The sequence below is a fragment of the Phycodurus eques genome, chromosome 14 (assembly GCF_024500275.1).
Source record: "Phycodurus eques isolate BA_2022a chromosome 14, UOR_Pequ_1.1, whole genome shotgun sequence".
NCBI classification, from domain to species: domain Eukaryota; kingdom Metazoa; phylum Chordata; class Actinopteri; order Syngnathiformes; family Syngnathidae; genus Phycodurus; species Phycodurus eques.
The window spans coordinates 24,788,397-24,802,836 of record NC_084538.1 but is presented as its reverse complement, the minus strand read 5'-3'; the positions used below and the strand labels follow the sequence as shown (position 1 = coordinate 24,802,836).

Sequence of the window (14,440 nt, the reverse complement as noted above, 5' to 3'; positions counted from 1 at the left end):
TTTTCAGTGTGATGGTTATCCTTATCTGGTAGGAGAGAAGAGCAGTCATACGTCATTATATGAAACGCACACATTTCCCTGTGCGGGGCACAGACCCACCTCATCCAATTGCGCTTGAGCTGGGGAAGTGTACCACGCTTGAGTGCAGTCCTCACAAAGTGAGCAAAAGTCACTATCTGGACTTCAGAGGTCAAATGTGCCCAAGCACCATACAAATAACCTAGTGGGTAATGGGTACTGCTGTCTTTAGGCAGTGGGGGAAACATGGTTAGAAAATAATCATTACTAGTCCAGAACAAGTGAAAATAAGTACAAAACTACTTTGCATTTTTTCAGTGTACATATGATTTGAATCGTGTGTGTTATTGTAATACTGCATTCTGTTGCTTTTACAGCTCCGCCTCAACTGATCTGAATTTTCCTTTCAGACTTGGCCCTAAAAGTCCCTGTCAGAACGAAATAATGATCCCTCCAGTCCTACGTCAACGGAACAGAGTTCAATTCTCTCATGCAATGGTTGGCTTTACACTGCACTCTCCTCTGTTGAGCCTGACTGCATTATTACATACTTAGAACAGTTTGTTTTTTCCCTCATCTACTCACAGGACAATCAGACAACCATGACGGCATTCTCCAGAAAATATAGGAATGGGGACTCCGAATTTTGGTAAGATCTGGTCCTTCACCAAGTTTGTCATTAGACTTCTGTCACTGATTGTTCGAACACAATGGTCAAGCATAATGGTGTCCATTTGTGCACTTGGCACCAGGGGACTTTAGGCCACAGTTCCATGATCACCTTTGTGATCATGTCGAGTGGTCCCTAATGTGCGCCTCCATTATTGAGGCAATCGACTAGATCATCCAACCCGTTGGTAGACACTGGCAGTGAAAGATGCCCTCAAGATGGAGTCCTTGCAGGCAGCTGATGGGTACCGGCAGGCTTCGGCGGTGGCTAAGGCAAGACATGGGAGGAATTCAGCAAGGCCATAAAGAATGACTTCCGGACGGCTTCAAGGACATTCTAGTGGCGGAAAGTGATGCGCCATCAACCTTGTGTATAGTGGGGTTGGGGCACTGCAGCCCTTGACTTGAGACATTGTGAGTCGATGGGGAAAGTACTTACCTAACCTTAACCTAATAAATTCCACAGACACACCTTCCAGTGAAGAAGCAGAGTCTTTGGACTCCAAGTTGGGCTCTTCTATCAGTTTGGCTGAGATTGCAGAGGTGGCTAAAATGCTCCTTGTTGTAGGGCGCAGGGGGTGGGTGGATGGAATCCCTAGATCAGGGCTGTCTTAATTGGCACAATTCTCCAACATCACATGGACAGTGCTTTTGGATTGGTAGTTCTGCAGTTGGAACACACCCTCCTCCAATACCCCTTTTTGTGCCTCTCTGCTGAGGCTGCTGTCGCTGTGACATGACCCTGGAAAAGTGGAACAAGATGGTGTCTTCCTTCCTTATTTTCATTCTGATTTTATTGTCCTAAGACTCTTTTACACAACCTGTGAAAGCTGGTATTTTGTCTGTCTAGTATCTGGACCTAGAACACTCATACTGTATCTTCTGTGCGAAACAGTCGGAACTTTATAGACCGACATACAGAGAGACAGACGGCATGCAAATCTACGACTGTGTGTGTGCACACTTTTGGCTTGATTACACGTCGTAAAGCCAGTTAATGTTTACTTTCTCTTCTATTATGTTTTTATGACTATATTTTAAGATATAATGCTACTTTTCTTGATTAAAAATCTAAAAGAAAATTGTGTTTATTGGGTGACTGTAATGGATTAATTACATTTCCATTCATTTTAAAGGGGAAATATGGTTTGAGATAAGGCATGGTGACGGAACGAATTAAACTTGTATCTCAAGGCACCACTGTACTTAAAAACAGAATACAAAAGCCAAAGTTTTCACCAGTTTCCCCAAACCAATTTTTTTTTTAGTATCATATGGAGGAAACTCCTTAGAAGACCTGTTAATCAATTCATGAATACAAAGTGTGTCCAACTTTCTGATTTTATGTTTTTGTTTTGTGTGTATGCTTAGCTGGAGTGAGAGCTGGGAGCCTTATCTGCTGTTTGTACTGTGGCTGGTACTCTACTGCTTGTGGCTGTTGCCACAAATGGACCTGAAGACTTTTCCCAGTCTGCTGTTCAACATCAACCACTGAAGACTATGAGGGGCCGTTAGGGACATTATTCAGGATTAGCTCTCACACTTACTATTCAAATGCTTTCACACACACAAAAACTACTGAAAGGCTCTCATAAACACAACTCAAACCCTCTCATACACACAAGTCTTGCTCTCATAAAGACTACTCAAACACTCTCAAAAACACTACTCAAACCATCTCATATGCACGAGACTTGCTCTCATTGAGACTACTCAAACATTCTTATACGCACGAGTCTTGCTCTCAAAGACTACTCAAACATTCTCATAAGCACTACTCAAACACTCATACGCACGAGTCTCGCGCTCATAAAGACTACTCAAACTCATAAACACTACTCAAGCACTCATACACACGAGTCTTGCTCTCATAAGGACGACTCACACACTCTCATTAACATTACTCTCATGCACACGAGTCTTGCTCTCATAAAGACTACTCAAACACTCCTCAAATGGGTTCACGCGAGCATGTCACTGGCATTTACGGGTTTATGTCAATCATGCTCACGCACACGTCGATTATGCTCACACGTGAATTGTGTAAATCTTTTATTCGGTTAGTTCAATTCAAAAAGTGAAAATATAGAGATACACTGCACACACTCAGAGTGACGTATTTCATATTTGAAATATGTATAATTTGGATGATTATAGCACAGAGCAAATAAAAAAAATCCCTCATATTGAGAAACTAAAATATAACGTCAAACGATATAGTGAATTAATTCAAGAAATAAAGTGATTTTTAATGTAGAAATTAGGCTGTAATTTGCCCTCGGAAAAGTACTTCAGTGTTTAATCACTGAGTACTGAGGAAACACTTTTCAACTATATTCAAATTTATTGAGATGTACCTATATTAAAAAAAGTAATGAAATATTTGACTGAGTGTGTGTAGTCTGTAGTGCATATCTATGACACGAGTTTCACTACCACAATTAAATTACTTAATTCCCTTTGGCCACCTCATTAGGTACACTGGCCATCCTGCCTGCAACGAACCGTATACATTTCAGATTGTAACGCAGCGGTGTTGAAACTCTGTCTTGAGTCCAGGGGTAAACACACGTCCACTTGCGCTTTAGCCCGAAAGGCACATTTATTCGGGAACATCCGCGTCCGGTTAATGGCGTCTCGCTCTTGATAGACGAGCCAGCATAGCCCTACGTCATACATGACACGGTTTCTGATTGGCCGACCATTCCATCATATCCTGCAGCACTTACACATTTAAAAGCAGGCATTTTAAATCAATGAGGAAAAGCGTAACACAATAGTCAACAAGTATACGACATATATACATTATAAATATATATGTACTGTATGTACTTTACAGTATAATGCTATGTAACGCTACTGCTTAAGTTAGGCATACTATTGTACTTTATGGCTGTTGGTCAATGCCATATTTTATTTTGAAACCACTTCCTTTTCAAATCATACAAATACAGACTCACATTAACGTCAAATGTCTGCACACACACAGGTCAAATAAGCTCGGCTAAACGTCAACGCTATTCACATACCATCCTTAAATCCATTCATAAAATATACTCAAATCCTTTCACCTAACCATCTCGAATGCACGCATACATGCTTGTGGAAAAAAAAAATATCTTGGGAGATTTATTTTAAGATTGATAGATAGATTTAGACATAAATATAGATCTACACAGCTAGGTAGATAGATCGATAGATTTTGACAAATAGATCAAGATTTATAAATATAGATAAACAGATGGATTTAGACAAATACACATCTAGACTTATAAATATAGATCTACACAGATAGATAGATAGATAGATAGATAGATAGATAGATAGAGGCTTAGTACTTCACAGACTTAGTACTTCACAGACGACTTCCTTGTACATACTGGAAGACTGCTTCACATCGAGGTGAATGTCTTATTGAGTTTGAAGTATTTTGTGCTCTTCTTAGCATAATACTTTATATATATATATATATATATATATACAAACTTTAACCCATTACTATATAGTAATAATAATATGTACTATTTAACCCACTATAAATGTATCCATCCAACTTATATACTGCTTATCCTATCTACCTATCTATCTGTGTAGATCTATATTTATGTCTAAATCTATTTGTCAAAATGTATATATCTATATCTATGTGTTTATATTTATAAGTCTAGAAATATTTGTCAAAATTTATCTATATGTCTCGAACCTCTATTGTCTAAGACTTGTGTGTATGAGAGTGTTTGAGTAGTGTTTATGAGTGTTTGAGTAGTCTTTATCAGAGCAAGACTCATGCGCATGAGTGTTTGAGTTGTGTTTGTGAGAGGCTTTCAACCGTTTGTGTGTGACAAATAGTTTTAGACATAACTATAGATCTACACAGATAGATATAGAATAATGAGTCTAACGGCCCCTCAGAGAAAACACCCCCCCCACACGAACGCATACGCGCGTGCACACACATATTTTTAGCAGTTATTACAGATATACTGTACACCATTATCCATCTTGCCTTTTAGCCTTACTCCTCTAAGTGAATGAATTTGACAAGCTTTTATCATTATTAGCTTTTAATCTGGCATAAAATAAACAGTTTTACAGTTATCACTGCAAATCTTGTAGCACAATAACTCAAGTTTTCAGTCTTGCTGCCATTAAATTAGTTGCATTTCCGTAGAAAAATAAACATTAGAACAGCTGTCACCATCCTTCAAGTCCTGCTGGTATGTAGTACAACTTTGCAATGTTAAATAAAGTATAAAAGGTTACAGGGTCAAATTCTAATATTTCGAGAGCGTGCTGGGATTTCCTGCCTATTTTTACAAGCTATTTTACAATAACAAAGAACTGTACATTTTGTTGAATGGAAATGTTTCCAATTGCAATATATATTTTGATTCAAAAAATATAAAGTCGAAACCAAAACATAGAAAAGCGAGTTTAATTCATTTCTTTGCTTAGAATTAGCACGTGGGCAGTGGCAGCGCTGGGCTTAATGGTGCCCTGTGCTGCAGGTGGCGCCCCAGGTTCGGTGCTCGGTCCTGAGGTGTGGGGAAAGTAGATCTGTTTAATGATATCATTGCTCTGTGCAGACCACACTCAGCCAAGCATGCCTTGTTGCATCTTGTTTTTTCCCACCTAGAGCAAAGTCATGTTATAACAGCATTCCCCAAACTTTTCTAACAAAAACAAAATCACATATAATACAGATCATTCACACAGGAGGCGCCACAACTGTTCTTGGAAATCTTTTGACTTTTACCAAACGTTACAAGCACCTGTTGAAAACCGTATTTTCTATCACACGTTTACACAGGAGCCCACTAGTATTGAAGGAAGGGCTGAATCATTTGTAATTCTGGAAGAAAATATTTTTTTTCCCCACAAAAATAAGTTTTGTTATTCTGTTCATTAATTTTGTTTCAATTGGCACATTTATTTTTTAACTTAGCTTGTTACTCAGCAAAAGAAAAAAAAATGCATGTTTTATTGTTATCCGTTTGTATTGACCACAATTGCTTTAGAGCAAATAGAGCAAACGGTTCTGGCTTGTGGCAGAGTCAATGGAGCTGAAGCAACATTTTGCATTTGTTACAGATATGAAAGAGTCTGTCAAGAGTGTTTAAACCTGCTTTAGATTTATTTTTATTTTTTGGAGAAAACTGAAAAGCGGTCTGAAGGCTTTGATTAATCCTTTATTGGTTTGCTAAATTATACAGAAGCAAAGATGGAAGTACTGTACATTTTCACCACAATGATAAAAATACAGTAAATTATTTTAACTTCTGGTTAATAGTCAATATTTAGGTTTAAGACCTATTCTGCATCATCTGTCTCAATAGTATCAGTGTACTTGTTATAAGTTAAATTGTTTGAAACAAAGCATATAAATTACTTACAAATCCCAATTCCAATGAAGTTAGGACATTGTGTATCATGTACAGTTCTGTGAAAAAGTGTTGGCCCCCTCCTCAAATTCTTATATTTTTGCATAGTTCCACCACTTTAATGTCATGATCATCAAACAAATGTAAATATCTAACAGATATAACCCGTGAACTTAAAATGCTGTTTTAAAATGGTGATTTTATTTATTAAGAAAAAAAAAACTATTCAAAGTTACCTGGTCTTGTGTGAAAAAGTAATTACCCCCATGTTAAACAATGAATTAATTGCGGCTAATCACAATTTTGGGTTAATTTTCACTGATCACACCCAAGCCTGATTACCTCCAGACCTGTTCAATCAAGAAATCACTGAAACAGAATCTGTCCCGACAAAATCAAGTCAGACAAAAGATCTAAAACAACTGCAAAAAAAGGACATCATCCAAAGAAATTCCAGAACAATCGAGAAATAAAGTAAAATAAAATTGACATCTATCAGTCTAGAAGGAGTGATAAAAGACATTTCTAAAGCTTTAGGATCAGTTTAGGAACAGTTTTCCAGGAGTGGCAGCCCAACGAAGATTACCCCAAGAGAACAGCAATGACTCATCTAGGAGGCCACAAAGGAACCGGGACAGCATCTAAAGAACTGCAGGCCTCCCTTGCCTTAGTTAAGGTCAGTGTTCATGGCACAACAATAAGAAAGAGACTGGGCAAAAATGGCAACCATGGCAGAGTTCCAAGGCAAAACCACTGCTGACCAAAAAGAACAGAAAGGCTCGTCTTACTTTTGCAACAACAACAAAAAAAACCCACAAAATCGTAATGATTCCCAAGACTTCTGGGAGAATATTATATGGACTGACGAGAAGAAATTTGCTTTTTGGAAGGTGTGTCTCTTTACATCTGGCGTAAATATCTCACAGAAAAAGTCATCATACGAAACAGTCAAACATGGTGGTGGTAGTGTGATGGTCCTGGGTTGCTTTGCTCCTTCAGGAACTGGACGACTTGCTGTGATTGCTGGAACCATGAATTCTGCTCTTTAACGGAAAACCCTGAAGGAGAAAGTTCAGCCATCAGTTTGTGACCTCAACCTGAAGTGCACTTGGGTTCTGCAGCAGGCTAACTATCCAAAACACACCAGCATGTCAACTTCTGATTGGGTTCTTCCGAAGGTTTTGGAGTGGCCTCGTCGAAGTCCAGACTTGAATCAGATTGAAATGTCGTGGCATGACCTTAAAAAGGACCTTCATGCTGGAAAACCATGAATTTTTGCTGAATTCAAACAATTCTGCAAGGAAAAGTGGGCCAAAATATCTGCACAGAGATGTAAAAAAACTCATTGCCACTTATAGAAAACGCTTGATTTCAGTTGTCGCTGCTGAGGATGGCCCAAAAAGTTATTAGGGTTAGGGAGCCATTACTTCTTCCACACAGGGCCGGGAAACTTTGAATCGTTTTTTTTTTTTGTAAAAATGTTTTGTAATAAAATGAATCACCATTGAAAAATAGCATTTTAAGGTCACTTGGGTTATATTAGTCTATTTACATTTGTGATTATCTTAAAAAAAGTGGGGAAACTACAAAATATAAGAATTTGAGAAGGGGTCCAACACTTTCACAGCACTGTAAATAGAAACAGAATACAATGATTTGCAAATCCTTTTCAACCTATATTCAATCGAATACACTACAAAGACGAGCTATTTAATATGCTTGACACAATCAGGATTTTTGGGGCCGATCACTGATCAGCGCGTTTAAAAAAACGATCACCCATCACCGATCCGATCACAAGTTGGACGAATGTGTCTATTTAAATGACCTGTTCATTTACTGGATATACTTGTGTACTTAATTGCTCCAAAAAATTATATTTACAATAAATAATAAATCTATTTATGCCAGCGAGGCATCGTGACAGACAGAACAAATGAATGGTCTTCTATTAGATGGCAGGAAGTACATACAGTAATTCATGTATCCACTTTTTGTGACATTTTTGTTTGTTGGTGTGCCGTGAGATTTTTTTCAATTGTAAAATATGTGCCTTGGCTCCATCTAGGTTGGAAATCACTGCTTTAGTCAGATTGTGTATTCTAATCAGTCAGGTCAAGCCAACATTACAACATGACAGAAATAATAGGTGCTAACTTACTGCAATTGAATTACTTCACCCACACGGAAACTTTAAAGCATGATTCGACAGAACGGCGGCATGTTTACCTACAACCGTTAGTGCTAGCACTAGCTTGCTATGCTACATAACGTTTTGTTGCCTGCTTGCGAGCCGTATCGTATTAAAAGGTACGGGAACACACCTCAAGCAAGCCTTAAACGAACGTCCTCTCCTGTCCTGAGCACCGGTGACCACCGACACACGTTTTCCCCCATTTTGTCCTTCTAATACAGTTGGCGCGATCCACTCTTGTTGTCATCGTCACGGTAACGAGTGTATCCGGTCGCATTTGAGTTGACAAGATAGAGCCCAATGATCATAAAAAACGGGATGCGGTGGTATGAAAACATGATTTTATTGCAGTAGTCTGAAATTTGTCTTGTAGCCTGATCCGGGCGTTACGTGTTGTCTGTCTCAAACGTGTTGTCTATCACACACCGCCGACATGTTTTTTTTTGGGGGGAGGGGGTTTTCCCCATTGATCGGATCGGCGGATTATGACAAACCCGATCAGCATAAAACGCTAATTATCGGTGGATCCCGATCAGGGCGATGAAAATCGCTGTAAAGTCTAATATTTAATGTTTAACCTGATGAACATTGTTTTATGAAAATACTCTCTCATTTTGAATTTGATCCCCTGCAACACTTTCCATAAAAAGCTGGGACAGGGGCAAAACAAAATTTAATAAAGTCTTAATAAAGGCAACTTTGATTGACTTCCATAGTGTGACATATCAACGACAACTCTCCGACAATGCACCTTGACGTCGACCAATGAGATTGCGTACTGTGAGCGGCACATCCCCTCCCGTAATAGCCGTTGTCTACATATTTGCATGCCGTTGTCAACATTTATTCACGCGCACAAACCAATGTTTCCCGAAGCACAGGTGTCAAACTGGTGGCCCGGGTGCCAGATCCAGCCCGCCACATAATTTTATGTGGCCCGCGGAAGCAAATCAAAATTGCTTATTGTGTTCTGGTGTAATACCACTGAGATATTTGCAAGCATTTTTTTGTTACCAATCCCCCTTTGAAAAGAAATGTAATACAACCCCAATTAGCTAGAGTGGGTCATATGTGATTTATACAACCCCAATTCCAATGAAGTTGGGACGTTGTGTTAAACATAAATAAAAACAGAATACAATGATTAGCAAATCATGTTCAACCTATATTTAATTGAAGACACTACAAATACATTTAATGTTCATCCATCCATCTATCCATTTTCTACCGCTTATCATAGGTCGGGTCGCGGGGGCAGTAGCATTTGCAGGGACACCCAGACTTCCTTCTCCCCAGCCACTTCATCCAGCTCTTCCGGGGGGGATCCTGAGGCGTTCCCAGGCTAGCCGAAGGACGTAGTCTCTCCAGCGTGTCCTGGGTCTCCTCCCGGTGGGACGTACCCGGAACACCTCACCAGAGAGGCGAATCAGATGCCCCAGCCGACTCATCTGGCTCCTCTCGATGTGGAGGCTCGACTGTGAGATCCTTCCGGATGACCGAGCTTCTCACCCTATCTCTAAGGGAGAGCCCGGACACCCTGCGGAGGAAACTCATTTCGGCCGCTTATATCCGGGATCTTGTTCTTTCGGTCACGACCCACAGCTCTTGACCACAGGTGAGGGTAGGAACGTAGATCGACCGGTAAATCGAGAACTTCGCCTTTCAGCTTAACGCCTTCTTTACCACAACGGATCTATTCAGCTTCCCTGAATTGCTCAGTCATTCACAAGCAAAGATGGGGCGAGGTTCACCTCTTTGTGAACGTGAGAAAATAGTCGAGCAGTTTAAGGACAATGTTCCTCAACGTACAATTGCAAGGAATTTAGGGATTTTATCATCTACGGTCCACAATATCATCAAAATGTTCAGAGAATCTGGAGAAATCACTGCATGTAAGCGGCAAGGCCGAAAACCAACATTAAATGCCTGTGACCTTCGATCCCTCAGGCAGCACTGCAGCAAAACTCGACAATGTGTAAAGGATATCACCGCATGGGCGCAGGAACACTTCAGAAAACCAATGTCAGTAAATACAGTTCGGCGATACATCCGTAAGTGCAACTTAAAACTCTACTATGCAAAACAAAAGCCATTTATCAACAACACCCAGAAACGCCACCAGCTTCTCTGTGCCCGAGCTCATCTAAGATGGACTGATATCAGCAAAGTGGAAAAGTGTGGACGCCCCTGCTTATTTCAGCAAGACAATGCCAAACCACATTCTGCACGTGTTACAACAGCGTGCCTTCATAGTAAAAGAGTGCGGGTACTTGACTGGCCTGCCTGTAGTCCAGACCTGTCTCCCAATGGAAACCCCGGACTGTTGAACGGCTGAATCTGTACATCAAGCAAGAATGGGAAAGAATTCCCCCTACATAGCTTCAACAATTGGTGTCCTCAGTTCCCAAACCTTTATTGAACGTCGTTAAAAGAAAAGGTGATGTAACACAGTGGTATGACCCTGTCCCAGCTTTTTTGGAACATGTTGCAGCCATAAAATTCTAAGTTAATGATTATTTGCTAAAACCAATAAAGTTTATCAGTTTGAACCGTTAATATCTTGTCTTTACAGTGTATTCTATTAAATACAAGTTGAATATGATTTGCAAATCATTGTATTCTGTTTTTATTTATGTTTAACACAACATCCCAACTTCATTGGAATTAGGGTTGTAGTTGAAAAACATGCTTTGATAGGCTTCTGATTTCAAAACTGGCTATTCATCAATGTGTATACTGTATGTAATTACAGTATACGAGGTAATCTTTCATTTATATGGGTTCGCAGTTGGCGCGGCCCTCCGAGGGAAGTCATAACTACGATGTGGCCCGTGACAAAAATGAGTTTGACACCCCTGCTTTAGGGCATGATTCGACGGAACGCCGGCATGTTTACATACAACCGTTAGTGCTAGCACTAGCTTGCTAGGCTACATAACGTTTTGTTGCCTGCTTGCAAGCCATATCGTATTAAAAGTACAAGAACTCCTTAAGGAACGTTGTCTCCCGAGCATCATTGACGAACACCATCAGTTTGTCCCCCCACACTCACTCGCACGCACAGAAACAATACATTGGTGGGGCACATTGTTGTTGTCGTCGCTATGGTAACGAGTATCCCGTCGCGTTGACCGGTGACATTTTCTGTTTCCGCTTCTCCGACAGTGTTTGATTTGACAAGCTAAGTCCAGTGATCGTAAAAGACGGGATACGGTGCTATCGGAATAAATGTCATGTAGTGTTGCCACTGTCTTCCCGAGAAACGGTACGATTTGATGCCGGTAGTCTGACATAGTGCAATCGAGAAAGACCAAATTTGTCTCGTAGTCTGATCCAGGCATTAATTGTAAACAGGTGAGTGTCATGATTGGTTATGCATAAAAAGGAGCACCTCCGGAAAGCTGTTCACAAGCAAGGTTCACAATTTTGTGAACAACTGGGTGAGCAAATAGTCCAAAAGTTCAAGAATGTTTCTGAAAGTACAATTACAAGGAATTCAGGGATTTCATCATCTACGGTCCATAATATGTTCAAAAGATTCAGAGAATCCGGAGAAATCTCTGCACGTAAGCGGCAAGGCTGAAAAGCAACATTGAATGGATGTGCCCTTCGATACCTCCTGCATTAAATTGTGTAAAGAATATTGCCACGTGGGCTCAGAAACACTTCAGAAAACCAGTCAGTTAACACAGTGTGTCGCTACATCTACAAGTGCAAGTTAAAACTCTACCATGCAAAGCGAAAACCATCAATCAACAACACCCAGAAACGCCACCTGCTTCTCTGAGCCTGAACTCAACTCAACTGAACTCTGGAAGTGGAAGTTTGCCTTGGCCTCTTTGGGGCAGTGTTGTGTAATGCACGCATGGAGCTACACGTGTTGTCAAAGCTAAAAAAGAGTAGAAGAAGAAAGTCACTTCAGAACTTTAATAAACTCGTTTTTCACAGTTTATGAATATATGTCTAAGAGTATTTTTTTTTTTTAACTGTATGTGTCACTACGGCATTTTAATGTGAGTATTAGTTATTTGAAGGTAAATCCCTCCTGCGCGCTAATGCTAATTTTAGCTAACCCGTCAATAGGGTTTTCCATTGTGGTAGCATTAGGCTGCCCATCTCTATAACAAACTGTGTATTGTATTTAAATATATAATGTCTGTAATTATTTTGTTGTGCATTTAGTTTTACAAGTCCAACTGGGGTGTCATTAAACACGCTCAAGAAAGGCAGAATAACATACGTCAAACACTTGCCGCAAGAGGCAAGTGTGCCTTCAGAGTGCATTTACAACACAGGGACTTGCATGCTTATTAATCTTTTTTTTTTTTTTTTTTTTTTTTTAAATCTACTTAAAACACCCCTGGAGATTTTTTCTCCCCCAAACTACAAATTTGAGAATCGACGAAGAATGAAACCGTTAAGCAGTATCGAAAATGGAATCGGAAAAATCTTATCAATTCCGGTCCCTAAGCAAGCATGAGAAATAATTCCACCGACAAAGCAACAGTTACTGTCCTCTGAAATGCTTATTGAGTGTTGCTAAAGGGAAAGGTAATGTTACACAATGGAAAACATGCCCCTGTCCCAACTTTTGGGGAAAGTGTTGCAGGCATCAAATATAAAAAAGGAGAATATTACAAAAAAAACTAAAGTTATTAGAACATTAAATATCTTTTCTTTGTAGTGTATTCAATTGAATATTGAGATTTGCAAATCATTGTATTGTGTTTTTATTTACTTTTTACACATCGTCCCAACTTTGGAATTGGAATTGGGTTTTCTATTATAAACCAGTACATACTGTCTATAGAGAAAAATTTGCCTTTGCCAGCGATGCGATTCATATATATTTAGTATTTGAATATCTTAATTGTTTCAAGGAATGTAATTCACAAAATCTTTGTTTTATTCCTAACAGTGTCAGAAATCAACATTCATGTCAGTTCTGGACTGGATGGCTGTTAAATTCAACAAAGTAAAAATTTGTGGCTCAAATAAGTTGTTTCTTCATGTTTATATTTATATATTGTATTACTAACTTATGGATGTATGCATTTAAACATGCTTGAACTCTCTCCTGCCTGAAAGAGAATGCATGGGAATGAAAACTTTATCAATGTGCTATTTTTAAACAGTACAGTGAATATAATGAAGCACTATGAGAAGGAAATGTAAAACATCCTTCTTTTATTTTACCATTAAAATACAGAATCATCCATCCAACAAGTACATTTTGTCCAACCCTTATTTGGAATTTGTGTTTAGCATCAACTATTTAAAAAAAAAAAAAGTAGATTTAGGTGTAACGGACACGCTCTCGCCCGATGGCACCGTGACCCCCAAACCCGAGACCAAGTGGCGTCGCTATCGCCGCTCCCCCGCCGAGGGAGACGACCACGGGGATGCCAGATTTAACTTCGCACGGGGAGTCTAAATGAATTTCAGACCGTCCCAAGTCGCATCAAAGCTGAGACACAGACACCAGGTTTCTCACCCGGACGTTAAATTAATGAACTCAGCAACAAAGACTCCTCTTTCCCGTTGTCTTTAGAGACATTTGCCTGTCCGGGCTGGGACAATGAACGGTGCACTAGCGACACCCACATGTAGTGGAAAGTCACTGCAACCCCGGATTAACTAATCAAAATCTTCATTGGATTTGAATGTGATATAATATTTTCAGAACTTTACATGAACGCCACAAGTGATTGTATTTCTGCAAATTTGAATGGCACATCTGTTTGTCAACTGAACACCCCACACAACACAAATGCCACATTACAAATATTACAGTGTTCTCAACAACCACATCCACTTGAAACATTTGTTACAGGGATTAAAGAGGTGACAATGCAAAGTGGGAAAATGGTCTCGTTATCTTAAATCCAATCATTAATATCTAATTCCACTGTGTTTAAACCACAAAATAATCCTAAAATGGAAAAGTAACATTCAGAGGCAGTCCAGCTTCCCTTTTGGTCCCGGAGGTTGTGGGAAAGGAAGGGGATAGGGGGGGACCACCCCCTTTGGCAGCTGGCCATAAAAGGCCGGAGTCCCTTTGCTGCTTGACTCTCTGCTCTTTTTTCGTCCAACCAACTTGCCGAAGACTGGCCCAGCCAGGACGCCCCACCTCGCACCACGAGGTGGCGAGGACACATCGGACCCTTCCCCCACTGCA

General features: G+C 39.9%; 1 protein-coding gene across 2 annotated transcripts in view; it reads left to right on the top strand.

Moving 5' to 3' along the window:
* The window catches only part of LOC133412371 (interaptin-like), a 79,153-nt gene extending 66,591 nt beyond the window's left edge, over window positions 1-12,562 (top strand). Inside the window, exons 11-13 of one of the 2 annotated variants that reach the window (XM_061695487.1) lie at window positions 429-516; window positions 606-667; window positions 2,059-12,562. In XM_061695487.1, the coding sequence (XP_061551471.1) occupies window positions 429-516; window positions 606-667; window positions 2,059-2,182 (274 nt within the window). In that variant the 3' untranslated portion in view covers window positions 2,183-12,562. Of the gene's footprint in view, window positions 1-395; window positions 517-605; window positions 668-2,058 lie in introns of both variants that reach the window. The other variant, XM_061695486.1, reaches the window with a different exon arrangement.
* Window positions 12,563-14,440: the final 1,878 nt, after the last annotated feature.